The sequence below is a fragment of the Desmodus rotundus genome, chromosome 3 (assembly GCF_022682495.2).
Source record: "Desmodus rotundus isolate HL8 chromosome 3, HLdesRot8A.1, whole genome shotgun sequence".
Taxonomy (NCBI): domain Eukaryota; kingdom Metazoa; phylum Chordata; class Mammalia; order Chiroptera; family Phyllostomidae; genus Desmodus; species Desmodus rotundus.
The window spans coordinates 151,187,973-151,215,013 of NC_071389.1; the positions used below are offsets into that span (position 1 = coordinate 151,187,973).

The window sequence follows — 27,041 nt, forward strand, 5'->3', positions numbered from 1 at the left end:
ATCCTTCCTTTTTATGCAGTAAAGACAGTCTAGAGAAGGTGGGTGGTTTATATAAATTATCTAACAGAAGACACGGGGGCCAGGGCTTATATCCGGGCAGGGAACAAGGGCCCTTATCAGAGCACTCACCAGAGGACTTGTGTGACTCTGTGAGGGTGAGAGATGGGATGGTGTTTGAAGGCAGGTGTTCTCTTGCCTTCCAGTGTTTTGTCCCCACCCCTTCCCAACAATTTTTTTAAAAAAGCAAAAAGTGTATGACATGACGGGAATACACAGAGACCAGAAGAGCTTTCTGTGATTCTATGAGTTCTAGGGGGTGTGGGCATTGGTTAGCAGCAGGTAAGAGAGTTGTCAAGAAAAAGAGGTAATGCTTAGAAACTCTATGAGTAAGGAGGTATAGGGCAATCCCTACTAATTGCACCTGTGTATTCCTTACTAATTATCACAAGTGAGGAGAGTAAACCAGACTGAAGAACTTGACCAGGAAATAGCAGGTGCCTCTGAGGGTTTCCCAATAAGAGAGACATTATCTAAGAAGCGTTCTGTGGCTGATGTTTGGTATAATTGACACAAGTAAGGAAACTGAGTCTCCTTAGAAGTCTCTTAGGTGGTGGTCTTCATTGTGTTGGGGTCAGGAACACATGGGGGTCCAGGGAAGGGTAAGAAAGGGGGTTTCTGAAGGCTAGGTATTAAAGCCAAGATTTAGAGAGTTGGGAGGTGGAGATGAAAGCAGGGCAGTTTCCCATGTTAGCAGAATTAATTCATTCCAACTACTAACCAAAGGAGAGACCAGTCATCTCCATCCTGGATGTAGGAAGCCAGCTAGATGCAGCTCCTTTCTTGATGCAGCCTCATCTCAGATAGTGTTGTGCTTGGTGATCGGAAAAATCATAGAGGGAGAAGCAGCAGAGTGGTAAACGTTCACTGTGCCTGCTTTGTGCTAGATGGAATGCTAGGTGCCTTGCATCATTTAATGTTCACAGCAACCTCTTGGTAACAGGAGTAGTTGCCTCATTTTACTGATGATGAAGTGACATTTAGGTTAAGACACTTGCCAAAGGCACACAGTGAAGTGCCAAGAGCTGGGATTAAAAATGAGTCCTGTCTGACTCCAGAGCCACTCTTTGCAGTGCCCCACCCAGCCTCTGCTGCTCCGGACTGCAGTCAGATGAGAGCCCAGGGACCTCACTGTGGGGCAGGAGCCTCTTCCCACAGAAACACCATCTACCTATGATTTTAATACTCCACTTTTAGAAGTAGTGAAACTATAAGATATAATGAGGAATGTTAGGTTCTGTGCTTGGGACCAGCCATGAGACATAGCTTACAGAGAGGTCCACCCTAGTTCAGGGTGCAAGAATGGAAGTGTAGTGTCTAGAACATCCAGATCAAAACCTGCTCTGATCTGTCTACCCCAAGTACAAATTGATTTATAAATACCTTACTCGAAAGAGGCGGGGGTGGGAGGAGCATCTCCCCTTGAACAAAACAAAGACTAGAGTAGAAGAATGAAATGTCTTCAAACCTGAGAAAGACTTACCTACATCAAAGAATCGAGAGATGTTCCATGAGACAATGAGGCAAACTAAGACCCCCTGGTCTTAGGCCACAAGGCGATGGAAACCAGCTCAGCGCAAGGATAAACCTGTCCAGAGACTCTCAGGAGATGGTAGGTTCCTGGGACTCAGGTGTCCGAGGCTCCTCACGCCAGTGTTTTCAGGATACTTGCTCTGTGTCACATCTTGTACTGAATGGATGACCAATACCATCATCAATACAAAGGAAGTAGTTCCTTTTAATGTTGCCGTGTTTTAGGTGAAGAAACTGCAGTTTAGAGAGGGAGACAACTTGCCCAAGGCTAATTCATAGGCTACAGAACCACTCTGGCGGGGATGCTGCAGGAGGGATCCTAGGATCAGAAGGGAAAGGGCACCAGATGACTTTGAAGGACCCCTTCCTGTGAGGCAGATGTTTACTAAGGCTGGATTCTAGTCTCCTGCCCCAGTAGGTCACAGCCAGGCGAAGGTGGAGGTGACTGGAGGGAGGTGGACAGAGCAATAGTCCCACTCCAGTGTTCTTCCCCTGCCTGTCTGGGACTCCTTAGAATCAGGACCTTAGGATCCTGCCTCCCTCTGACTATTCATAGAGCTCTATTCCAGAAAAAGGAAATGGCTGGACCAGACAGTGTGGAGCTGTGACCACAGGGTGGCAGCAGTGCCCCAGCTGCAGAGGATGGCTCCCTAGGCCCAGGTGAGGCAGGTCCTCAGCAGTGCTCTGGAGAGAAGATGGAGTGCGCCTACAAGGATTTCTTTTAGCTTCCTTTCTGCAAATCTCAGAGTAGTGACTTCCTTTATAACCCTCCAAGGGGCACATTTGAATAGGTGCGAATGGGCTGGGTGACCCTGACTACAGCGCCAGCCAGGGGAAGAAGCAGGCTGGGTCATTCTGGCCGACTCTGACCGGGGTGCTTTCCCCCACTCCCTGTTTCAGGACACAGTACCTAGCCCTGCCTGACAGGACTTTATGCTTTTATTCTACAAGTTAGAAAAGAGAGGAGGTGATCAATTGGAGCTCTCCAACCTGTTGCGGGATTGGGGGTTCTTAAAGGCCCCCTAGGGCTGGCTCTGACAAAGCATCTGCAATTAATGATGCTTCTTGAGCTCTGGAGACAGGATTTATGCATCTAATAAAGTCTGTAACTTCAGGCTTAGGGGCTGGGGCCGGAGGCTGGGAGCAGGAAGTCTCAGAGGGGCCATGGGAGGGGATCCCAGGGGCTCTTAATGGAGTGGTGCATTTCCATTGCCTGCTCTGTATTCCCCCTCAGGCTGCTGTGGGGTGGGGACGGGGACAGCAGGTATAAGAGGCAGATGTGGCTGTCAGCAAGCAGATGACAGCATGGATTCCAGGCAGGCAGCAGTGCTGCTGGTGGTGCTGCTTTTAATAACAGACTGGGGCCACGCTGGAGAACCAAGCAACCTGGATGGCGGTCAGATCTTCACGGTAAGTGAGCGCCCCCTCCCCACATCACTATTTCCCTCTGCCTCAGCGTGCGACTTCTGCTCTAGGTTCAAACACTCCAGTGGCAAGGGTCTTCACTGGGGCCTCACATCTGAGGAAAGGGCTCCTACAACTTGCCACTGGAAGCTACATCCTTCTTCCGGTGACCTGAATGTCGAGTCTTTGGCCACATTCCCTCCTGGATGTCCCTGTACCACAGGAGGAAGACCCTGGACCCCTCCCAGTGCAAGATTCTGAGGCCCCTAGGTCACTCTTGCTCTCCCTGCTCCAGACCATGTGGAGACCCAGCCGGAGCTCAGCCTTCCTGTTTCAGCCCCAGAGGTGAGTCTGAGAGGGACACAGGCAAGGAAGGGGGCCAGAGGAAGAGGGAGGGAGGGGGCTAGAGAAGGGGAGGACTGGAAGCACCTTCACCTGAGGAAGGATCTCTCCTAAGGTTTGGCAGAAACACCCGGGGCTCCTGGAGGAACCAACGGCTGAGTACCCGAGCTGGGGAGGAGCTGAGCTCCCTGTTCTGGAGTCTGGCTGCCCCTCAGCGCTTTGGGAAGAAGTGACAAGTCATCATCCCTTGATACGTTTGCATGCAAGGCCCACACCCAAAAATGCATGTGTACCCTGCCCTTCCCCATCCCTCCAATAAAGCTGCCTGGCTTCTGAATCCAGGTGTCTGTGTCTGAAACTTGAAAGGGCTGGGAGGGAGCCCAGGGCAAGAACCACAGCCCCTCCATCTCCACCAAACTCTCCAGGAACACAGGCGATGGGAGTCCCAGAAGTCACTGCACCCAGCCTCCTGCCACCAGAAAAGAAGACGTGGGCACTTGTGGGGAACAAGGTGGGGAGGCACAACACAGGTGGTGATCTGGCACTAACCTCCTCTGCCATCAGCTACTCAGGGAAACAAAGAGCAGAGTTAAGAATCCAAGGAGCAGCACATTTATTCTGGGCTCTAGGGGACAGTGACAAATTTCATTTCCCTTCATCATCACTAGTAACGTGAGAACAGATGCTGGGCCACTGAGGCACTCTGGTCTCTGGTTCCTGGGGCCATGCCCTCCTTTAGCCTGCAGGGAGGCAGTCTGTGTCAGAAGCAGAGATGGCACCTCCAGGGTGTACCAGAGCTGGGCAGATGCCTGGGCCGAGGCAGGAGGAGCAGGGAGCAAGGGTGTACATCCATGAGTCCAGCTGGAGCTTTACTTGCTGCCTGCCATGATCTTGAGGTACTGCAGGGCACGGCGGGCAGCCTCACCTCGAGCTGCCTCCCTGGTGGTTGCAGAACCATGACACACGGTGGCCGGCTGTGTGGACAGCTCCACCAGGCACTGGCAGAGCCCACTCAGGCTCAACTCCTCTGGAGACCAAGAGAGAGGAGGGAGGCAGTGTTGGGTGGGAAGGCATCACCGGGAGGGTGGTCCACGTCATCATCATGCTCTCCCTGACTCCTTATACCCATCTGTACTTGCTCTGGTCCAGTCCCCAACATCCCGCGGCCCCCCCAACCAGCCATACCAATATCCAGGTAGCTGACATGGAAGGCCTGCTCCTCAGAAAGCTCACTGAGGATACTGCAGCAGGCAGGGCCCAGAGCACCTAAGGAGCCCAGGGAGCAGCTGCGAAGGGACAAGATCTTCTCTCCCACTGAATTTCGCAGAGAATCCCAGGTGCAGCCTGGGCCCCGGTTCCGAAGTCCATCCAGGCGCGAGCCCACACCCTGACAAGACAGAAACAGTGAAAAAGATGTAGCATTGGGCTGGAAGACCCAGACATTTAATGGACATTTAATATCCAAGGACAGAAAAGCCCAAAGGATGGTTATTTTTAGCTTGCATCCCTTCAGACAATCCCCATATGGCCCCTTCTCACTAGACCCTGAACTGGATGGCCAGGCAGACTTTGCTCATCCCAAGAACAAAAGCCTACAGGACCCCATACCAGGCCAGCTCCCCTACAGCACATGCCAGGTGGGCCTACAGCTGAAGCTGAGAGGGGTCCCCAAGAACCCAGGGTGCATTAGGAAAAATAAACAGAAGCAGGCCTGGGACCCAGAAAGGCTCACTCCCAAGTCACAGAACTGAGTCCCCAATGCCCTGGTCTGGTGTGGAGGATGGCCCACAAGCCACTCACAATGGAGAAGTGGTCATCTTCAGGCTCTGCCTCATTCCCATCCCGGGCATCCAGAGGCACTGTGTGCACTCGAAGCAGCATTTTGGCTGCCGCATTACGCTTTGCCAGCTTTTTGGAAGTGCCACTGCCTGTGTGTGGGAAGAGGGTCACTGGATTATAACTCCCAATAGACCCAGGGCTTTTCACCCAGCTCAAACCTGGGTTGAGGGTCCCCTCAGGAGATGTCGATTGGAAAGGGGAGCTCAGGACCTGCCATGAACCTGAGAACCTGGTTGGCCAGAAGAGGGGGGAAGATAGGGTACAAGGAAGAAGGTAAGAGGCAGGAGCCAAGATGGGGGTCTCAGCCAGGAGAACGGGACTGTAGCAGAGAGGCTAGGCGCTGCCTGTGGCCAGGACTGGAGTGCTGGGGACAGTAGTTGCAAGAATTCCCTTCTGCCCAGTTACCAATCTCAATGAAACGCTCCACTCGGCAGGTCATGGTAAACTCTTTGCGGTGGGCTGGCCCAGACTCCTGAGTCACCGTGTACTCAGGCAACCGCCAGCCCTTCTGCACCACCAGCTCCTTGGAAGGGAGAAATAAGGGTGCACAAGGCTGAGTGAGAGGAATCCAAACATCCTCTCCCTCCTACCCTAGAGCCTAAGATTCCAGGTTAGAGGAGGAATAAAGGGGATGGAAAAAGCCTTGAGAACAGGGTGACGACCTCCCAGAACAGGGTAACCACCCCCCATAACCTTCCCTCATATCCCTGGGTTCAAGGGAGGACAGGCATGCACAGGAAATGAGGATGGCGGCACACCTGCAGAGCGCCGACTGGGTTGCACTCAGATTGCTGAGGAGAGACAGGGGGCTGCACCTCCATGGGGGGGCTCCTGAAGGAAAAAGGGCCCAGGGCCAAAGCTCAGGGGGCTAGTTCCTTCTGCTGCTGCCCAGGAGTCCTACACCTTGTTTTGGTTTCCCCCGCTATCATCCCCCTTTTTCCAGCAGGGCAGGCAGCTGTCTGTCCAAACTTCTAGCCTGCTTCCTTCCCCCTCCCCTGCAAGTGAGGTCTCCTCCAGGTCCCAGGCCCATTTCAATTTTCTGGAACATGTGGTCATCACCTCACCAGGACAGTGGGAGGGGCTGTATATCCAGTCCCTGGAAGCACCTGATGGGACTCAAACACAGGGCCATCATAGGGCCAGGCCAGAAGAACAGGGCCTTGCAAGATCCTTAAACATAGTCAAGCATCATCCATATAACTACTTAAAAATCATTAATTACCTCCTGTCCCAAGAGCTTACCAGCTGGTGCAAATTCTTCAAACTCTGGTCCCCAACTATTCCAGCCTCTGTTTACTCTCAGAATTCCTTTTGTCTGACCAGCCTAGGTCCAAAGGCTGAGGGCCAGGAGCCAGGACCCCTCCCTCCCCACCTCAGGCAGTCAGTAAACACAAAATACCTGGTTGGGACAGCAGATGGAACAGGAGTAGCAGCGGCTGCAGCAGTAAAAACCGGAAAGTCCTCAGGCAGTGAAGAGTCTAGGGGAGAAAAAGAACTTCCCGAGGGGAAGGGGGCCTTTGATTCACACCCATGTGTGGGTGGGGGGACTCATTGGAAAGGTGGAGGACCCAGGTCCTCCTGACCTGCCCATCCTCTAGGAAAATTCCTTCCCACTTGAGTCAAAGACTCAGGGAAATTCAACCACCAGCTCTTCCTCCTGGGATCCTTTGCGGCCAAGCATCAGATCAAAAAGACTGAGAAAAGGAGGAAGAGGGTCTTTTTCTACCCAAGAAACATGGGAACAATAAACTCCAACCTGAGTGCAGAAGAGGAAAGGCCATCTTGCTAGACAGAGAAGGCAACTCCCTCCAGCCTCAGCCTCCACCCCTCTCCCTCCCTAGCCACAGCCACAAAGCCCTCAGTGGAGCTGGCCATTCCCCCCAGCAGCAGGAGCCCTGGAAGCATCCTGCCCAGGGTCAGAGGAAACTCAGGAAGAGGCCAGGTCAAGGTGGCTAAGTGTCACCAGGCCAGGCCTACTGGTGCAAGGGCCTGGATTCCCGGCAGGGCCTCTAGGATGCCTCAGCTGTTCCTCCCTCACCTGCTGTCCTCCAGGGCCGGCTCCAGCATGCTCCCCCCTTTGAGGTGTTTGAGGGCCACCTCAGCTGCCTTGTGCTTGGCTGCCTTCTTGCTGGGGCCCTGACCTGAGAGAGGGGGTGTGGGCAATACTGGAGGTCACTGGAAGGACGGAAGAGAAACCAGCATCCCACAGCCTCTCTCCTCACAGCTACAGGGAGTCAACCAAGCCCCTTCTCACTGGCCTCCCCCTGTCCAAGACTGGAAGTGTTATACTAATTGCTGGAGGAAGGGCCCTTATCTTTCCACGAGCTCCCCAAATCAAGCCATGCCAGACAGAACTGCTCCTGAGCTCAGACACCTTGGGGTGAAGATTCTTTCTCTGCCTTACTTTCCTCTGGGAAGCTTTCTCTCTCAATAGACATGGCTGGAAAAATAGAAAGATGGTAGGCTCTACAAGCTCTAGAGTCAAGCCCGGCTCTACCACTTACTAAGTCTGTGATTTTGCACCAGTCACTGAATCTCTCTGAGCCTCAGTCTCCTCATATTCAACATGAGGATACTACTACTTACATCACTGGATTACACTGAGGTTGATGGTTGAATAGGAATTTGGTTAAACACCTGCAAAAAGCCCAGGACGGCCAACACTCACTCCCCCAAATACTTGGCTAAGATTTTGGTGTATCTCCTCTTTTTCCTCCAGGATGTTGCTGACCTGCCAGATTACTGTGGCAATCCTGCTTGCTCCTCTAACTCTTCCAAGTCCTACCCACCTCCTCTTAGACCTGTTCTCCCAATCCAGTCGGTGGCCTTTCCCCTTGAAATATCTCCCTCCCTCACTGCTCTTGGAGAAGAGGACTGTGAATAGACTCCAAGAAATAAAGCCAATGGGGCCCTGTGAATGCACACCCCAGCCAGGCTGGCCCAAGCCTTCCTCACCAGTGCAGCTGGTGTCGCCAACGGTGACCCGAAAGGTGAAATTAGGCTGGTGGGCTTGGCCCTCGGCTTTGAGAAGGTCGTACACGGGCGTCTTCCCTATTCTGGTCCCATACTCCTGAAGAAGGCTGATCGGGGTCTTGCCCGGGTTGGCTGCCAGCATTTGCTCTATACTGGGGGTAGGGGCACAGACCCTCATCACACCTCCCCTCTCTGCACCCACCTGGCCAAGCACTGCTATATCAGACCGAGGCACACTATGGGGGTCACAGGGTCCAGGAGACCCTAGGCAGTACAGCAGCCATAGGCTGGGTTCAATGTGGAGTGGAGGTGCAGGCTGGGAAAGCAGGGTCCACGGCCCCAGGGCAAGCGGGGAATGCACTGTTCCTGTCGCAGTGAAGGCGGGGGATCCTGTACCCGGGTGCAGGTTGGAAATGCATGTCCCCTAACACAATGCAGGCCAAGAACCCAGTACCCACCAAATGCACTGAATGTCGGAGCATAAAGCCCAATGCCCCAGTGCAGTCTGGGAGCCGGGCCAGCCCCAAACTATTTCGAGCTGGAGGCAGTGGCCACCGCTCGGGTGAATGCCGGGAACCACGGCCCACTACCCCAGTGCTTGCCGGGAGCAACCCGCAGGCCAGATGCATGCTGGGGCTGCTACCGCGCCGCGCTCTTCACCCTGCAGCAGTCGGTACGGGGCCGCTCACCTGGGCAGCCCGCAGCCTGTGGTAGTGCCGGAGCCCTGCTCCTCTTCACTCATTCCCTCCTCCGTCCCCGCGGGCACCACAGTGACTTCAGCCTCCACGCGCCCCAATACAACGCCGACACGCTAGGGCCGGGGCCAAGCCCCGAGTTGCGGCCGGCCGGGCCCGCCGTGGAGCATGCTGGGATATGGAGTCTCCCCCGCCCACCCTACTCCAAGAGGGTCTATCAGGAGGGGAGCGATTCGCCCCACAACCGTCCGCGCGGTTCGCACTGGCGGGCAGCACCATCTTCTGGGAGGAATGGACATCTCCACCGTAGTTACCGGGCCGGGGGTGGTTGTGTTTGTTCGTCTGTCTGTTTTAAATATCGTCCCGCCTCTTCTGCGTCGTCTCTCTCATGGACATGCGTACTAGCCGAGTGGAAGCTGCTGGGGGGCGGGGCAGTAAGGGCTAAGTCGAGCAATGGGGTGGAGGTGGAGGGCTTCACACTTAGAAAACTACAAAACCCAGGAGCTCGCGCGTTATCTTTGTCGCAGCTGGAGGGGCAGGGTCAAGCAACCGCGAGAAGCTTTCCGGCGTAATTGGTGGTTCACTATTGCGCTTGCTTGCTTTAGGTGGGTTGCGATTGGTTAGTTCACCTAGAGGGGCAGGGACAAGGAAAGATTCAGCCCCTTTGATCCCGCCTCTGTCTTCAGAGAAGGTGGTGATTGGCCTAAGTGATGACATTGCTGTCGGATTCTGACTCTCCGCAGTCTACGAGGGTGGGCCTTACATGGACGCGGGAGAGGACTGTTCTCTGCCCCTCGGATCACTGGGACGGTTGTACGTCAAAGTCCATCTCTTGACAGTCCACCCAGCAGTCAACCTAAGGTCCTAGCGTTCGGGCCTTCGTCTCACAGAACCTACTTCCTTTTCCTAGTTTGTCTCTTCACCTCTCTTCCCATTTAATTCTGTCCTGCAGTCTGTCGGCTTTCCCCTTCTTTTCTAAAGCCTTTGTAAAATGGCCCTAGGGAATCTTTAGCTGCCAGGAGACCCCTCTGGATCCTGAGAATCAGAACAGATTTGGAAGGACTAAGGCATGTGGTGGTCTCATTTCCTCTGCCATGAGTCTTGGATCTTTCCGTTGAAGAGTGCAAGAGATGTTTGCCTCTTAAATCCAATCGACTAATCTGGGTTTTAGAGCTCCATTCCCTCCTCCCCCAGAGTCTCACAACTACTGGGCTGAAAGGTGAGGGAAAATCTTACGACCTTGGAGAGAAAAAGAGCACGAAAAGTGTCTGATTCCAATGAGTGTTCTAATGAGTGGGTCCGAGAAGAGATGGCTCGCTCTGAAACTGGGATGGAGGTCCAGAGGAATTTTGGAATAATGAGGGGGTCATCCAGGAACACGGACAGGGGACGGGGCCTTGAGCCGAGTGGATTCCCATTGGGTGAAACTGGAGTGGTGACAATTAGGGGAAGGAAAGCTGCCAAAATTGTTATGACGGGGGAGCAACGCTAGAGCGGAGGTGGGGGAAGGGTTTGGCGGTTTCCCATCTGAGGGGCTACTGCCTTAGGGTATAGGAGTGAGTTTGTAAAACCGGTCTTAGGGGGCTTCTACGGAATCGCAAAAGGCCCATGGTGGGACCGCCAGCAGGGAGGTGAGGAAGCCAGACGGGCCAGGGACGAGCCTGGAGTGCGCCGGATGGCAGCAGCGGGCTCCTTTAAGAGGCCGGCGGCTCTAGCGCAGCATCCCCCGCTCAGGGCGTGTCCGTCCCGGGGGGCCAGGGGCGGGGGCCTAGGTAGGAGCGGGAGTTCAAGCGGAGTAGGGACGGGGCTAGGGGTCGGGGGGTGGGGGGAGAAATCTGGGGTGGACACCCGGACACCGCACGAGTATCGCCTGTGACGGCACCCCGGGTCCGGTCGAGGGCAGCGGGGGGAGGAGAGGAGGAGGAGGAGGCGGGAGCAGCATCCGGAGCTGAGCTGCAGCAGCGCCGCCTTTTGTGCTGCGGCCGCGGAGCCCCCGAGGTGAGAGAGCCGGGCCCAGTTGTGGGGGGTGGGGGGCAGGGGTGGGTCCGGGTCCTGGGATCTGGGTGCCGAGGGAGGGTCGGGATGCAGATGTGGCGGGGTGGGGGAGGGTGCAGCGGGGATGCCGAGGCTGTGGGATGCAGGAACTGTGGATCTGGACCCGACGCCTGTGGGGATGGAAAGGAGAGGAACGGAGAGGAGGGACGCCGCGGCCCAGGTTGGAAATGAAGAGCTTCAAGAGCTGAAAAGGACTGTATGGGGTGGGGGTGGGGTGGGGAATGACTGGGGAACAGACTTAAGCACAGAGGGCCAGAGACCATCCTCCTCTCCTCCCACTCATCCTCAGGAAGGGAACGAGGGAAGAAGGATGAGTTTTGGCCCCTGAGAGGGAGGGAAAGGAAGGACGAACAAGGCCTGGTTTGCCCACCGACCCCCTCGGATTGTCCCTCCGCACACACTTAGCAGGCTGTGTCCTGAGGATTATAGGCAGAAAGCACCTGTTCCTGAATGCCCAGGCAAGGGTTCCCCTCCCCTTCCTGCTGTGAAGCCCCTAATCTCCTCCAGCTGTGGCATTCACCTTTTCCATCCAGCTGTTGAAATCTCCCCTCCCCCATTCATATGTAGCTTTCTTCCTCTAGCTCCATCTCCTCTGACTCCCCCAACCCATTTCCCCAGCCAAGGCCTTTCATGAACCTCCTCCCTTTTCCCCACACACTCTTTTTCCCCTCAAACTCTTTGGCTTAAAAATACACAAAAATCCTTTCTACACAGTTCAGACTCCTGATAACCATGGCCTTAGCTGAGGGTAAGGAAGAGAAGGGGCCAGAGGCTTTATAGTGGAAAGAAATAGTGGAGTGTCCTTTAGAATTTAGGGAGGAGTCCTGCCTTTTAGCTCCATTACCTACTCCCTCTTAGGAGAGTTGGGTGAGTGGTCCTCAACCAGGAGGGAGTGCCCGTGAGGTTTCTCCCCTACCCAGAGTTCTCAAGCCAGTCAGTGCCTCCTGCTAAATAACTTGTGTTTCCCTTCCAACTTGCAGGACGAACCCCATGGCTCTGGGAACTCTGATTTTCAGTCAGAGGGTCATTCATACCAAGGGAAGGCAAGCAGAAAGGATTCAGAAAGGAAAGGACTCAATGTGCTCTGGGCCTTCCTATGCAGATACTAAAATTCCTCTGAGCTTTTAGGGCCAACTCTCTTCTATCTCACTCTTAAAAGTGGCAAAAAGCAGCTTCCCTCTTAAGCCTGCCACTCACCCACCCACTCACTCACGTGGGAGACTGAAATGATGCTGGGAAGACCTCCAGCACACATGAGAACGCACAACTAAATATCCATCCCCTAATTAAACTCACCTATGCGCAGAGGAAGCAAGAAGTTTAAGGAAGTGGCTCAGGACTTCTCTGTGTCCTTACAGCTGAGGATGGCAGAACCCCTCTAAAAACCAACTGCTGTATTCCCAGTCCTTCCCCTGGAAGTGATGGAGGTAATGAGGTGGTCTGGCTCTGCCAGGAAGAAAACCCTAAATTCTAGTACCCTCCACCCAGGACTCACCTAATGGCAAAATGGCTCCCTGTGTGCAGTCCTGTGTCTCCCCTGCTGGGGTGGGGGGGGGGAGAAAGAAAGGACTAGGGATCACCTCCTTCAGAAGTCCCCGCTGGGGGAAAAGGAGCAAAGCATAAAGATGATGCCAGCTGAGGAAAAGGGCTTCATGAGGGGTTGGCCACAAAGACTGGTCTGTCTGCTTCATTTGCCCCCAGAAGGACTAGGCTCTTGTGTGTTGGGGGTAGGGGTGAGGAGGCAGGGACACTATTGCAGGAGAGACCAAAGATCATTCAGGATAAAGAGCCCTTGCTTTTTGCTTTCTTCTTTCCTTGCTCTCCTTTTTCTCCCCTCCTGTTTGTCCACCTCCCTTTCCACTTGTACCCTCCCTACTGCTTCTTGCTTTGAGGAGGAGAAAAAGGGAAAGAAGGGATGGGAACCCCATGTACAAAACTCGTACTAGCACTTCCACATGGCCAATGCTTATAGGAGGCTTGCTGGGTGCCAGGTATTGGGCCAGGAACTTTATTTGGATTATCTCAATTAATGCTTCTAACAGGCTAAGCGGTAGGTAGTGTTATCATCATCTCTATTTTAGGGGTGGGGAAGCTAAAACTTAAGTAACCTGTTCAACGTGAAGAAGTCATTCTGTGGCTAGAGCTTCGGGTCTGTCCGATCCAGAGCCTGCTCTCACCCACGCTGTGTGCCGCATCACCACCGTGTGACGTAAGCACCTCTCTCCCACTTAGAGAGGAAGGGACCGAGGTCTGTTAAGTCTCCTGCTCCAGGTTGCCCCAATGGTCAGGAGCAGAGATAGGATGTCAACCAAACCTCTCTTGATTCTCAGGGCATCCTCCCTCCCTCTATATAGCACACTGTCCCAAGCTAGGTGACAGGAATGGATGGACACTGTCATTTTTGTTTCCCTTTTTCAATTTAAAATAGATTTTTAAATTTCTTATTTTAAAACAATTCAAAGTCATTACTGAAATATTAGAAGATGTAGATATGCCACAAGAAGAAAAATCACCCACAATTCCACCTACCTAGAAAATGCTATACTTTGGTATCTATCCTTCCAGTTCTTTTAAAGTGTGCGTTCAGCTCAGGAACTATTTATTATAATATGCTGAACTTCTTCCAGGCTCTGCTGGACAGGAGAGACCCTCTGTGAGCTCTGTGTGGCCCATCGTTATCTTCCTCCTACCCTCTTCTTCCCCTCAGACTTTAAAGGGTAGGGCTGAAGGGAGATCCTGGACCACGTTGGACAGAGGATGAAAATGAGGTGCAGAGAGAATTAGGCCTTTCCCTTCAGACCAGAGGAGGTGAGGTGGCAGGATTTGCAGAGGAAGGACAAAGGACTTGGTAAAAGAACGATGGGCCTCTGGCACACCACTGCCATTGTGACCTGGTTCACCTGGAACCTGAAATTGAGATTTGTCTTGGGGAAGTAGAAGGTCGGAGACCAAGTCTGCCTTTTCTGGTCGGACAGAAAAACCTGGTGTCCCGCCAACCAGGAAGACTAAGCCAGGAACCAGGGGCCGTGCTCAGAGCATCTCCTGCATCATCTTACTTAACCCTCACCACTCACGAGGTAGCATTGGGAGCCTTGGAGAGGTTCCATTCCTTAAACTAATTTGTGGCAAAACTAAGGTTCTAGTTCTGATCTCTCCCAATCCAAAGTTGGCTCTTTTTTTCCTAAATAATTCTCCCCCCATTCCTCCAGCCCCCTCCCTGCCCAACCTGCTGGAAGAAGATGTGGTGGCCACTAGGGGTCTCAAGGCTTGGCCTGTATGAGGCTGGGGGCCTGGATTTAGGGGTGATCTCCAGTTTTCCCCAGGTTTTCAGGAAAAGGCATTTTCCCCTTGAGAACACTGAGAAAAGCTGTAGTTTTCATCTAAGAAGAACCCTGGGGCCAGGACCATGGATTCTAAGATGCAAAGCAAAGTCAAGCAGCCACGTGACCAGAAGGCATGGCCAAAAGAAGTCAGTCCTACATGCTCTAAGAATCTCCAAGCCTGCAGGGGTGGAACTAACATTCCAAAGTCTGCCTCCTTTCCCCATGAATGTCTCCCTTCCTTCCCACCCCCACTTGAGAGAGTAGGGGAATCTTCCTCCTTTTCCTGGGTGCCAAGCGAAGTCCACAACAAGCGGCTAGTGCTCAGTCTGAAAGCCCAAGATTTAGACAGATGGCTTGGCCTCTCAGCTGAGCCCCCAAGACAGCCAGACAAGCAGCTTTGCATGGAAAGTCAGCTGTTAGAACAGGAGAAATCAAGAAACAATTCAAAGGGTTCCCTTGCCACAGGCCTCCAGCATCTCAGGCTGGAGAACCTGGGAGGAGAAATTAAAGGGGGAGGAGGATATCCCCTGCCCCCTCCTCTCTTCTCAGCCTCCTGAAGGGGCACTCTGGGAACCAGCACCAAAGCAGAGAATTGAGTAACTGAAACAGAATTAGGGCCTCCCAGGGTGTCCAAAGAGCTTCTTATCCTGGAAGATAATAGTGTAGGGACCAGACTGTCCCTTCACACAATCTGAAGCAGAGTTCTGCAGAGTAAGCACTTAATAAATATGGTGGACATAATGACTGACTAATATATCCACCCCCTCCTATCATATCCCTGCCCTCCCCCCATGCTCTGCATAATTGATGGTTGGGGAGACAGCTCCCCTCCCCCAGGGTGACCAAATGTCTGGCCAGGGGCTCCTAGCCCTGATACCCCCAAAGCCCTGGCGCCAAGGCCCAGCTGGGGGGCAGTGGGGCACAGCTGGCAGTTCAGAGGAAAGGAAGCAGGGGGAGGGGGTTGGGAGAGAGAAATCTCTACTTACTACAGCTCCCTGGGGCCTCAGTTCCCCCCCTCCCCTTCAGGTCAGTCTGGAAGAGAATTGTCATTAGACTGAGAGCAGGATGAGGGTGGCTTGAGCCTGGATAGACTCCCTCCTTTTTTTGGACCCATCTTTTTCCTCATCTGCTCCTGAAAAACAAGCAGGTGAAATGGCTTCTCTCCCTCTCTCCCCAGCTGCTGGCCCTGGATACAGAGGGCCCCTCTGGGGAAGCCTGGTGAACTGGAGAGAGACTAGGCTGCATGTCACCCTCTCTCTGCCTGAATCTCTCAGTTGCCAAACACTAAACTAAGGCTGAAAAATTACTTTTAAAAACCAGGTGTTGTGCCTACCCAAGGATCAGCTTTTCACAGAAAAAGAATTGGGGAGGGCACAGATTATCGTATTCTTCGGTCTCGTTTCATCTCCTTTTCTGTGTGCTCGCTCTGCTTTTCAAAATCAGGTTTTCAGTCCATCCTCAGTTTTGACTCTCCCTGGCTTCAGGATGTTTTGGTTTCTGAACCTCTCAACTTGCCCCTCGCTCTCCGGCTGTTTCTGTCTTCCTCTCTGTTTATTCTCCCTTTTTCCCAATTTCCTGATTTTGCTGTGACACTGCACCCCCAACGCCAGCATCAATCCCCCTCTCTCCACTTGCGCCTGGCCAAAGATCTGCATGGGGGGTCGAGGGCGGTATGGGCGGGAGGAGAGCACAGATACAGCAGGCTACCACATCAGCCAACCCAACAACCAGCACGTGGGCCAGCCCAGGTCAGGGGCGGGGCCCAAGCGCAGCCCCACCCCCCTAGCGTCGCTGTCACGTGTCCCTGGGCTAATCTTGTCTTGGTGACTTCACGCGCCGCCTCGGGCCCAATCGTCATGGTTACGCCGCAGCGCCCAGCGCTTCCCCCAACCTGCTGTGTCCCCTCCTTTTCCCATCTGGACCCCCTCCTCCCTCGGTCAGGTCCCCGCCCCGTGCCACGTGATAGCTGGGAAGGAGGTCGGGAAAGCGGAGGGGGCCGCTGGGCCCGTAACCCCTTCCTCTCTGCCTCGAATGTTCCCCGCTTGGGCTTCTAGCCGGCCTGTGAGCTGCACTGGCTCCTCCTTGAGCGTAGATTCCCACCATCTCACCTTGCTGCCTGCCCGGGGATCCTGGCCTGTGTTCGCAGCGGTCCGGAAGGGAAGCCCCCTTCGAAGGGCGCTGGCGACAGCACCCGGGCCTTCCAGAGGAAATTCTGCAGAGTATTGGCATGTTGCTTGGCCTGTGTTTTGTCTTTTGCATTATACTCAACATCTAACCTCTTCAAGCCGCTGATACCTTGTGGGATATGTCAGGGATTCGGAGGCTGTACCTGACTGTGACTTCAGCTTTCTGAGCCTCAAATTAATCAAGAACATAAAAGGACCAATGATATCTCCTTCTCTGGGTGGTTCAGAGGAATGAAGGAGCTAATGCATACTTAGTATAGGTCCGGTCCTTCAGACGGTCCTCTAGGGTGAGTAGAGCAGTGTCCCCCATCTTACTGAGCACACGCCAGGTACTGTTTGAAGGCCTGGGATCCCATGAGAAATCAGCTCTCAGAGGGGCCAGCCAGATGCCCTACCACACTGCACGTCCAGGGCAATGGGAGCCATGATAGAAGCACAGAGGGTTGTGCCGGAGCAGTGGGAACGGGGAGGGAGACCCTGGATGAAGTGAGGTTGGAAGGCAAGCGATCAGGCTGAGTACACCTAGGGACGGAACTTGAGCCTCTTCCTACCTAAGGCTTCCTGGGCAGGTTATTTAATAATACCTCTGTTAGATGGGCAAAGCACACACTACCTTAGAGTTTTCAGGATTAAATGATTCATGTGCCTTATAACATACATAGTAACCCTTCCATGAGAGTTAGCCATTCTCATTAGGTGTTCTGGCACAAAAGCCTGATTTAGCTTAGTGTCGGACTCAGTTCTGTGTGGCCTGGGTGCCAACAGCAGTGGGAGATAAGGCTGGGATGGGGCCAGACAATGGAGGTGAGGCAGCTAGACCAAAGGCAGTGGGGGGATATTAAAAGGCTTGAAGCAGAAGAGGGGGTGCTGGCCAACTTGTAGTTTAGAAAGATTTTTCTAAGGGCTGGTGGAGAATGGGGTGGGGGGACTTGAGTTTGGAAACCATTTCAGAGGCAGTTGCCCTGGGTCAGGTGACACAGCTAGTGAGGCCTGAATTAAGGCAGTAACATGGCACTAGGGAAGAGAGAATAGCCCTGGCTGGTGTGGCTCAGTGGATTGAGTGCTGGCCTGTGAACCAAAGGGTAGCCAGTTCGATTCCCAGTCTAGGGCACCTGCCTGGGTTGTGGGCCAGGCCCCCAGTAGGGGGCGCACAAGGGGCAACCACACATGGATGTTTCTCTCCCTCTCTAAAGTAAAAAAGAAAGAGAGAGAATAGAATGACATTGGCTCGCAGATGTGCCAGGCATAATAGAGTCACCTGAGGTGGTGGTTATATACACAGATGCCAGGCCCACCACACACCCACTGAAAAAAGTCTTTGAAAAAGTCTTTGAGATGCCTGGAATTTGTTAGAGGTGAGACCATCAGAATTGCCAGACGTCCATGTCAATTTTTGTTGTCATCCAGTGAGGCCTTTCTATATGTAGATTCCTGACAGCCGCCTCTTGGTGTGATTCTGGGGTTCTGATGCAGGGAGTTAAGGAATAATGAGGAACAATTAGAGGACCTCTAATTGCTGTCCTCGGGAATCCTCACATCTCAGGATTAGGGAACTGCCTAGATGTGGAAGGAGATGGGAGACTAGAATGACCCCCTGTGTTAAACTCTGGACAAGTCTGGTATAGGGGTGAAGAATTGGCTATGCCTGGATGATAGCTAGTTTACCCTTAGTACAGCTGGAGAAACTGAGGCTCAAATACAACTTGCCTGAGGTCACACTGTCAGTAAGTGGCAGAAGCAAGGTGAAGATTCAGACTTTTAATGGTCACTTTTAAAGTACCGTCCAGCAATGAACTGGGACCAATGTTCGTTGTTTCGAAAGCTGGGTCTTGGTTTGGGGAGCTAGGGATGGGGCAATGGAGAAAGGGGAGGCAGGGTCTTCTCTAACCGACCCCAGGGGGAGAAGCCGTGCTGATGGCGGTGGGGCTGAGCGTGAAGAAACAGTAGGCCACGGCTTGCTGACACAACTTCCACATCCCCATTGGATGGTTTTGCCTTGTTCCCCAGTTGTGCTGGGGGAATAGTGGAGCTGGTTGGTTACAGCCTTCACTTACCTCAGAGGCCCGGGTGTGTACCTCTGCACACCCTCACGGGAGACCAGATGTGAGCCCTGAGTGTGCCTCACGATGACTGTCACCTGAGTTTAGTGTTCTTGCTACCACCTCAGCTGTATCACGTATAAGTACATGAGTGAGGCCCAGGTGCATCGCCTGTATGCAGAAGGCCCAAGAATGTCATATGAAAGTGTTTGGCACTGAGTGTTACAGTGTCACCTGTGTGTGCTTAAGTGCAAAGGGGCCCTAGGTTTGTTACTTTTATGTGCCAGAGGTTGAGACTCAAAGTAAAAGGTGTACACCTGAGACCCTTATATGACGTGTGGGTGCATGTGAGCCTCAGAAGCAATATGAGAAAGAAAAAGAAATATGTGTTCCTAAGGCAAATTATGGTAGTCGTCCAGGGAAAGGGGACTAGTCTGTTACCATAATACTTGACTTTGAAATATGTTTTACCAATATGTACCTGATCAGGGTTGTTACTTGTGTCTACCTGAGAATGATACTCAGGTATGTTACCTGTATACCTGACTATCATTCTCAGACCTGTGTTACTAACAGATGCTCGAGTGGAAATCTGTGTATCAGCTTTCCTAAGATGGGTCCCTGGTGGAACTGGGAGGGGATGGGTACCTGAGGGTGAGGCTTGAGTGTTATGTCCAGTAGGGAGCCCAGTACCCCAGCCTGTGCCTCTGCCTCTAGGGTGAGCATTCTGAGCTGGCGAACCTGTGGCTTTGACCATTTCTGCCTCCTTTGTTCCTACAGGGCCCACGGCTCACCACCACCCTGGGGCCCAGAGGTCATGGCCTGCCTCCATGAGACCCGCACACCCTCCCCTTCCTTTGGGGGTTTTGTGTCCACCCTAAGCGAGGCGTCTTTGCGCAAGTTGGACCCAGACACTTCTGACTGCACCCCTGAGAAAGACCTGACGCCCACCCAGTGTGTACTTCGAGACGTAGTGCCACTGGGTGGGCAGGGCGGGGGTGGGCCCAGCCCCTCTCCAGGTGGAGAGCCACCCCATGAGCCTTTTGCCAACAGTGTCCTGCAGCTACATGAGCAGGATGCAGGGGGCCTAGGGGGAGCAGCTGGGTCCCCTGAGAGTCGGGCCCCCAGAGTTCGAGCAGATGAGGTACGGCTGCAGTGCCAGAGCGGCAGTGGCTTCCTAGAAGGCCTCTTTGGCTGTCTTCGCCCTGTCTGGACCATGATTGGCAAAGCCTACTCCACAGAGCACAAGCAGCAGCAGGAAGGTAGGCTGTGTCGGCTGTGTCCTCTGGAGACTCTGTTTCCCTGCGCGGAGTATCTGTTGGACAACCCCACCTAAGTCAGCTGATGACCCTCTCTCCCCAGAACCTGGCCCAATCTCCTTATCCATTCATCAGCTACTAACTTCTCACCTTCTTTTAAGGCCACCCATTCATTCATTCATTGCCTTCCCTCTCCCTTGTGACCAAGTCTTCTTGACCTTTTTTGGCTACTGTTCTGTCCTTGAGTCATTTCAGCCAACCCAGTCCTCTCCCCAGTGCCTGACCATCATAAGGCCCTGGGTGTGACTCTTTCTGAGCTTTGTGGCACTGTGCCTCCTGTCCACAGACCTTTGGGAGGTTCCCTTCGAGGAAATCCTGGACCTGCAGTGGGTGGGCTCAGGGGCCCAGGGTGCTGTCTTCCTGGGGCGCTTCCATGGGGAGGAGGTGGCCGTGAAGAAGGTACGGGACCTGAAGGAGACTGACATCAAGCACCTGCGAAAGCTGAAACACCCCAACATCATCACTTTCAAGTAAGGCTCACAGCAGGGGTTGGGGATACTATGCTGAAGGCAGAGACCTACTTGGGCAGCAGGGATCTAACCCACCCTTTTAAGGTTGTTTTAACAAACTTGGGCAGCAGGGATCTAACCCACCCTTTTAAGGTTGTTTTAACAAACTTATATTTTTATTTAGTTCTGGTGTTTGTTTTTCATTTTAATTTTTTAAAGATTTTTATTTATTCTTAGAGAAGGGATTAGAGAGGGGAAGGGAAAGAGAATGAGGGAGAGACACATCAATGTGTGGTTGCCTCTCGTGTGCCCCCTGCAGGGATCTGGCCCGCAACCCAGGCATGTGCCCTGACTGGGAATCAAACTGGCTGGCGACCCTTTGATTCGCAGGCTAGCACTCAATCCACTGAGCCACACCAGCCAGGGCTATTATTTATTGCTTTTAGAGAGAGGAAAGGAAAGAGAAATACTGATTTGTTGTTCCACCTATTTATGCATTCATTGGTTGACTCTTGTATGTGCCCTGATCAGGGATTGAACCCGTAACCCTGGTGTTATCAGGACGATGCTCTAACCAACTGAGCTACTCAGCCAGAGCTACCCCTCCCTTTTTAAAGGATATACCCAATTGGCATGGGTGGGAATGGGGTTCCAGATATGAGTACGGGCTGGCTTTATACCACTGTTTGGCCCCCAGGGGTGTGTGCACCCAGGCTCCTTGCTACTGCATCCTCATGGAGTTCTGCGCCCAGGGCCAGCTGTATGAGGTACTGCGGGCTGGCCGCCCTGTGACCCCATCTTTGCTGGTCGACTGGTCCATGGGCATCGCCGGTGGCATGAACTACCTGCACCTGCACAAGATTATCCATAGAGACCTCAAGTCCCCCAAGTGAGTGAGCAAGCAGGGAGACACTGATGTGCATGGTCTCCTGCAGGTGACCCCCTACCCCAAGTCAGTGTGGCCATCTCCCTGCTTCCAGACCCTGTTTTAAGTCCACGTGGCCATCTCAGAAAGCTCTCCCAATGACAGTTCTATCTCGGGAGGGCTGTGGTGAGCCCCCTGCCTCTGTCCCAAATGACTTGATGGAAAGGTAGAGTTGCTGCAGCTAAAGGAGGTGTGTAGAGGGGCCTTGACCCCAGCTGACTATACTCTTTACCAGCATGCTAATCACATACGATGATGTGGTGAAGATCTCCGATTTTGGCACTTCCAAGGAGCTGAGTGACAAGAGCACCAAGATGTCCTTTGCAGGGACGGTAGCCTGGATGGCACCTGAAGTGATTCGTAATGAGCCTGTGTCTGAGAAGGTCGACATCTGGTGAGGGCCGGGCTGAGGACTGAGAATAGCAGTGGCCAGCAGAGTGGGCAGGAGGGAGGGGGGCTTCCAGGGTCTGAGTGCAAGTGAGATGCATCTACAGGGAGCATCTCCCAAGTGATGTCCCCTCTTATTCCCAGGTCCTTTGGTGTGGTGCTATGGGAACTACTAACTGGTGAGATCCCCTACAAAGATGTGGATTCTTCAGCCATCATCTGGGGTGTAGGAAGCAACAGTCTCCATCTGCCCGTGCCCTCCAGCTGTCCAGACGGCTTCAAAATCCTACTTCGCCAATGCTGGTAAGAGTGGTGTGGCAAAGCTGGGAAGCAAAGGGGCACTGCTGATGGTTAGCCATCACCTAGAATCCAGGCATCCAGGCCCAGAATCCTGAACAGGGAAAGAGGCACCAAGCTCCCAGATAGGACTCCTGAGGGCCCCAGGATTCAGTGTGTGAATATAGGGGACTACAATGTAGAAATGAGAGGAAGTGAATTGACCAGTACTTGGCAAGGCTGTATTAGATTCAAAGACACACAGGCGTTCTGTGACCTTGGGCAAGGACCATATGAGCCTTAGACTGCAGGAGGGAAGGCCCTGGACCGTTGTTTGGAACCGCAATGGAAGGTTGAACATTTCTAATCTTTGGTTAAACATTTCACAAAATGTGTTTCTTTTAATGGCGCCACTCAGAAAAAGGTTTTTGTTTTGGCCAACAAGTTGAAAAATAGGATTGAATAGGTTTGCTTACTGCAGGACTTTGATATGCTAACAGAGTGTAATGTTTCCTAGAAAGTTGACCAGGGAATTCTTTTGTCACAGAGTACATTGTAGGATTGGATTCTCCAGAACACTGAGAAAGGATGCCCTAGTTCCTTTCTGGTCTTCCCTTAAATTCCTTTTCTTCAACTCTATTTCCTCCAGGAACAGCAAACCACGAAATCGTCCATCATTCCGACAGATTCTGCTACATCTGGACATCGCCTCAGCGGATGTCCTTTCCACACCCCAGGAGACTTATTTTAAGTCCCAGGTGTGATGTGGGTAGAAAAATGAACATCTCAGCTCCCTCTGAGGAGATGCTCTTTGAAGGAAGAAGGGTTGGTTGGGGTGGAATATATGAGCTTTGGGAGGGCTGAGACCAGTGTTGGCCAGCTAGTTCCAACAGTTTGCAACAGTGCAGGCACCTGCAGGGGCCTTCTATGTGTATGCCCAGCGAAGGCATGTTTCTCACCCCTCATTGTCTCTCCACCCCCAGGCAGAGTGGCGTGAAGAGGTAAAGCTGCACTTTGAAAAAATTAAGTCAGAAGGGACCTGTCTGCACCGCCTAGAAGAGGAGCTAGTGATGAGGAGGAGGGAGGAGCTCAGGTGTGTGCCTGTGTTTGGAAAGGTGGTTAGACCGACAGCAGGGACTGTTGGCCAGTTCCCAGAGACTGGGACAAATTATTGTACCAGGTGAAGCCAGCTCACCTCAAGGACTTCTCTGACCATTTTAGACACGCCTTGGACATCAGGGAGCACTACGAAAGGAAGCTGGAAAGAGCCAATAACCTATACATGGAACTTAATGCCCTTATGTTACAGCTGGAGCTCAAGGAGCGGGAGCTCCTCAGGTAAACCACATGGCCCTTCTGCAGACCCCAATCCCATCTTCACGGAGCTGTGTCTAACCCAGATCCTCTTGAGCCTGGGTCCCCCTTCCCGGTTCCTGCTCACATGCCCATCTGAAGTGGTGTCTGTGTGTAGGAGGGAGCAAGCTCTAGAGCGGAGGTGCCCAGGTCTGCTGAAGTCACACCCTTCCCGAGGCCTCCTACATGGGAACACAATGGAGAAGCTCATCAAGAAGAGGAATGCTCCACAGAAGCTGTCACCCCACAGCAAAAGGTGGGACTGGAGTTAAGTGCTGAGGTTCTAAAATGGCAAGGGGGGTGCTGGGAGAAGCAGGAGTAGGAGTCAAGGATGCCAGGAATACTGTTATTTAGTTGGAAGGAGCCCTGGCCAGGAAGCTCAGTTGGTTAGAGTGTTGACCCAGTATGCCATGGTTGCAGGTTCAATCCCTGGTCAGGGCACATACAAGACTCAACCAGTGAATGCATCAGTGGGACAACATATTGCTCTTTCTCCTTTAAAAGTCATTTAAAAAATTTTGTTTTTAGTTGGGGAGAGAGGTGCTCTTTGTATGGCCCAAAGTTAGGGAGTGCTTTCAGTCAATAAATTTGTTTTGTTAATCTCAAACTTGTCCTTTCCCTCTCCCACCAGGCCAGATATCCTCAAGACTGAGTCTTTGCTACCAAAACTAGATGCAGCCCTGAGTGGGGTGGGTCTTCCTGGGTGTCCTAAGGGTCCCCCCTCACCAGGACGGAATCGCCGTGGCAAGACCCGTCATCGCAAGGCCAGCGCCAAGGGCAGCTGTGGGGACCTGCCAGGGCTTCGTGCAGCTATGCCACCCCATGAACCTGGGGGACCAGGAAGCCCAGGAGTGCTAGGAGGGGGACCCTCAGCTTGGGAGGCCTGCCCTCCAGCCCTCCGTGGGCTCCATCATGATCTCCTGCTACGAAAGATGTCCTCTTCGTCCCCAGATCTGCTGTCAGCAGCACTGGGAGCCCGGGGCCGGGGGGCCACAGGGGGACCTGGGGATCCTGGCTCACCACCTGCAGCCCGGGGCGACACCCCCCCAAGCGAGGGCTCAGCACCTGGCTCCACCAGCCCGGATTCACCTGGGGGAGCCAAAGGGGAGCCACCTCCACCAGTAGGGCCTAGTGAAGGTGTGGGGCTGCTGGGAACTGGAAGGGAAGGGACCTCGGGACGGGGAGGAAGCCGGGCTGGGTCCCAGCACTTGACCCCAGCTGCACTGCTGTACAGGGCTGCTGTCACTCGAAGTCAGGTAAAGTATGGGGCAGTTTGTGATCTCCTCCTTTACTTGTTCTCCCCCTGGGGTCCAATTCCATTAACTCTTGATCTTAAGCCATTCCCTACATAACCCTTTATAATTATGTTCCCCTTCCCTGGGCCCAATACCTCTCCCCATTTTTGACCAGTCCACTCATCTCTCCTGCAGAAACGTGGCATATCATCAGAGGAAGAGGAAGGAGAGGTGGACAGTGAGGTAGAGCTGACATCAAACCAGAGGTGAATGAAGGAATAAAATAAATAATGGCATTCATTTGCTTTCTGGGCTGCAAGGAACGCCATCAAGCTGTAGCTGTCTCTGACATAGGTGGCCTCAGGGCCTGAACATGCGCCAGTCACTATCTACCTTCAGCTCGGAGAATCCATCAGATGGGGAGGAAGGTACAGCTAGTGAGCCATCCCCCAGCGGAACACCTGATGTTGGCAGTACCAACACAGATGAGCGGCCAGATGAGCGGTCTGATGACATGTGTTCCCAAGGGTCAGAAATCCCACTGGACCAACCTGCTTCAGAGGTAGTTACTGGCCCTGAACCCAGCTCCTTGCCCATCCAGCACCAGGACCTACTCAGAGGGGACAAGGTGAGTACAAAAAAAAGGCCAGGTGTTGGACAGGAAACACATTCAGTCACTTGAGTGCTACTGGGGAGAATAGGTGCAGAGGCCAAAACATAGGTATTTATTCATTCAGGGCATTCCATATCTAAACCTGTCTCCTCCAATACCAAAGATCAAATTTTCCACCTGTTGGAATAGGTGTCCTGTAGGATGGATAGCTCAGTAGGTTTGCTTACATAGTAGCTCTAAATCATAGCCAGGGAGGAATCCTGAAACTAGGGAGTCTCGAGCCTTGGAGAATGGCCTAAGCAACAAAATCTGGAGGTAATAAAATCAGTGAGCTGCTGGCTATTAAAGACGTCAGTGAAGAATTCTGAAGGAATCTATTTGTAATGCCAAGAGACGCTGAGCCTGACACCTCATTGCATGTCTACTCTTCACAGGGCCCTCCCAATTCCGAGGACTCAGACTGTGACAGCACTGAACTGGACAACTCCAACAATGGTGAAGCCTTGCAGCCCCCAGCCTCCCTCCCTCCATGAAAGCCACTCTTATTCCTGTACATAGAAAAATATTTATATAAATAATATATATGCGCCACATAATCAACAAAGATGGGGCTATCCCAGCCTTTTAAGTCAGGCTCAAGGGAGACTGACCCCTGACCTATCCACCTGATAAACTCTAGGGACACTGGCAGCTGTGGAAATGAAGGACTGCCCTAGAGCTGTGGGTAAGGGCAAACTGGTCCCTCCCTGCTTCACCCCATTATGTTCAGCAAACGGGCAGTAGAGAAACCAGACTTGCCTCCTATGATCCTCTACTCTTTCCCCTAAACCCGGAGGAGGAAAGGGAGCCACTTAACTGCACTTTTTTGTTTTGTTTACTGTTTACATATTTTGCACTTGAGGAGGGAGACTAAGGCTGGGTCCTTTCCTCTTGAGTTTTCTCAGGTGCAATTTAACTAATTTCTTTGTCCCTCCATTTCTCTGCCCAAGTCCTGGCTTAGGGTCTAGGAGGGAGGCTAGAAGGTTGTGAAAGCATGTGATGGCTCAGGCTGAAGAATTGGGGTGTTTAAGTCCCTGCTTTTATCTTGGTGCCTGATTGGGGTGGAGACTGTCATATTGTAATCCCTGTGAAAAACCTTGAAATATAACCACTCCATGCAGGCCCAGCTGTTGAGGGTTTTCTTGGTGAACAAATGGGGTAGCACATGGTGAAGTAGCAGCCTTGGGCTCCAGACATTACCTGAGGACTGTGGATGCAATACTTCTTTAATGCTTTTCTGTCTCAATGAACATCACTTAAAGCTACAGCCTGCTGAAATTATCTGCATAAATGGGAGCAGGTAACTAAAGGATGAAGATCTTAAAACACCCACTCTTACTACGGAGAAGAGGACTATAAATGAAGAGTTATTAAAAATCAGTACACTGTAGCTTGGGCAAGAGGACATTCCTAGCAACTGGAATGCCAGTCCGACACACGTGCAACTGCTCCCGTGTGCGTATGTGTGTCCTCCCCACACCCTCCTACCCGCCGTGGCATCGCTTGACTACTATTTACAGGTAAATCATAGAGAATGTCATCTCCAATCTTTGGAATCAAAGGCAGAGCCAGCCTGCTCTATTAGGATCACTTCAGCGCAGGCTCAAGGGAAAACCCAATCAAGGGCTACAAAAAAAAAAAGATGGAGTGGTAAACGGAAGAAACAACTGGAATAAAGGCTCATATTAAAAGCCCACATAGGGTCCTTGTCCTTTGAGGGATAAAAGGTGCAAAATAAAACAAGACAACAGGAATAAAACCCACGTGATTCACTGTGGCATCCAGTTTCTATTCACAAAGAAAAAGCTCCAGTCCATCTTTTAATTTTTTTTGAAAAATTCCTGACATTACAGAACTAAACTGAAATGTATTAATATTCCACTCTTACATTTCCATGACAAACAGAAAAAAAATTTCATGAGCAAAAAAAAAAAAAAAACAAAAACAAAAAAACAGGGAGAAGCTTATAAAACTAAATATGGATCTCAGCATTAACAGC

The 27,041-nt window shown here is 52.5% G+C and overlaps 3 protein-coding genes across 7 annotated transcripts; 2 read left to right on the plus strand and 1 right to left on the minus strand.

The window, feature by feature from the left end:
• Positions 1 to 17: 17 nt before the first annotated feature.
• On the plus strand, positions 18 to 3,660 carry NPFF (neuropeptide FF-amide peptide precursor). The gene is given in 3 exon segments (XM_024575390.3): positions 18 to 3,182; positions 3,184 to 3,339; positions 3,452 to 3,660. Coding segments are annotated over 3 exon segments (561 nt in total). The 5' UTR covers positions 18 to 2,895; the 3' UTR covers positions 3,570 to 3,660.
• Positions 3,661 to 3,925: 265 nt separating this feature from the next.
• TARBP2 (TARBP2 subunit of RISC loading complex) lies at positions 3,926 to 9,226 on the minus strand. Of its 3 annotated transcripts, none has more exons than XM_024575851.3 (9): positions 8,838 to 9,226; positions 8,131 to 8,300; positions 7,214 to 7,316; positions 6,575 to 6,670; positions 5,934 to 6,006; positions 5,581 to 5,698; positions 5,137 to 5,264; positions 4,522 to 4,723; positions 3,926 to 4,363 (listed from the first exon to the last, which is right to left on the minus strand). In XM_024575851.3, exons 1-9 carry the CDS (start codon positions 8,888 to 8,890, stop codon positions 4,206 to 4,208), a joined length of 1,101 nt encoding a protein of 366 aa, XP_024431619.1. In that variant the 5' UTR covers positions 8,891 to 9,226; the 3' UTR covers positions 3,926 to 4,205. The 3 variants fall into 3 exon arrangements, with proteins under 3 accessions (XP_024431619.1, XP_024431620.1, XP_024431621.1); XM_024575852.3 differs by lacking the exon at positions 8,838 to 9,226 and adding an exon at positions 8,607 to 8,728; XM_024575853.3 differs by lacking the exon at positions 7,214 to 7,316 and having other exon boundaries at positions 6,575 to 6,653; positions 8,838 to 9,196.
• Positions 9,227 to 10,677: 1,451 nt separating this feature from the next.
• Positions 10,678 to 27,039, plus strand: MAP3K12 (mitogen-activated protein kinase kinase kinase 12). 3 transcript variants are annotated; one of them, XM_053921435.1, is made up of 15 exons: positions 10,678 to 10,841; positions 19,227 to 19,708; positions 20,052 to 20,235; positions 20,912 to 21,103; positions 21,375 to 21,533; positions 21,671 to 21,829; positions 22,452 to 22,560; positions 22,786 to 22,895; positions 23,024 to 23,140; positions 23,274 to 23,411; positions 23,787 to 24,411; positions 24,586 to 24,656; positions 24,745 to 24,818; positions 24,918 to 25,018; positions 25,438 to 27,039. In XM_053921435.1, the coding sequence occupies exons 2-15, from the start codon at positions 19,264 to 19,266 to the stop codon at positions 25,534 to 25,536; spliced, it is 2,583 nt and encodes an 860-aa protein (XP_053777410.1). In that variant the 5' UTR covers positions 10,678 to 10,841; positions 19,227 to 19,263; the 3' UTR covers positions 25,537 to 27,039. The 3 variants fall into 3 exon arrangements, with proteins under 3 accessions (XP_053777410.1, XP_053777408.1, XP_024431169.1); XM_053921433.1 differs by having other exon boundaries at positions 24,745 to 25,018; XM_024575401.4 differs by lacking the exon at positions 10,678 to 10,841 and adding an exon at positions 16,290 to 16,694 and having other exon boundaries at positions 24,745 to 25,018.
• The last annotated feature ends 2 nt before the right edge of the window (positions 27,040 to 27,041 follow it).

What these genes read in the sequence shown, in the direction of transcription:
- TARBP2 (XM_024575851.3), bottom strand. Translation starts at nt 8,890, where the DNA reads ATGAGTGAAGAGGAGCAGGGCTCCGGCACTACCACAGGCTGCGGGCTG. An exon ending in ACAGGCTGCGGGCTGCCCAG is followed by an intron (nt 8,301 to 8,837) that starts GTGAGCGGCCCC and finishes CCCTACCCCCAG; the next exon opens with TATAGAGCAAATGCTGGCAG. An exon ending in TGGCGACACCAGCTGCACTG is followed by an intron (nt 7,317 to 8,130) that starts GTGAGGAAGGCT and finishes CCCCTCTCTCAG; the next exon opens with GTCAGGGCCCCAGCAAGAAG.
- MAP3K12 (XM_053921433.1), top strand. Translation starts at nt 19,264, where the DNA reads ATGGCCTGCCTCCATGAGACCCGCACACCCTCCCCTTCCTTTGGGGGT. An exon ending in TCTGAGAAGGTCGACATCTG is followed by an intron (nt 21,534 to 21,670) that starts GTGAGGGCCGGG and finishes TCTTATTCCCAG; the next exon opens with GTCCTTTGGTGTGGTGCTAT. An exon ending in AGGAGGAGGGAGGAGCTCAG is followed by an intron (nt 22,896 to 23,023) that starts GTGTGTGCCTGT and finishes TGACCATTTTAG; the next exon opens with ACACGCCTTGGACATCAGGG.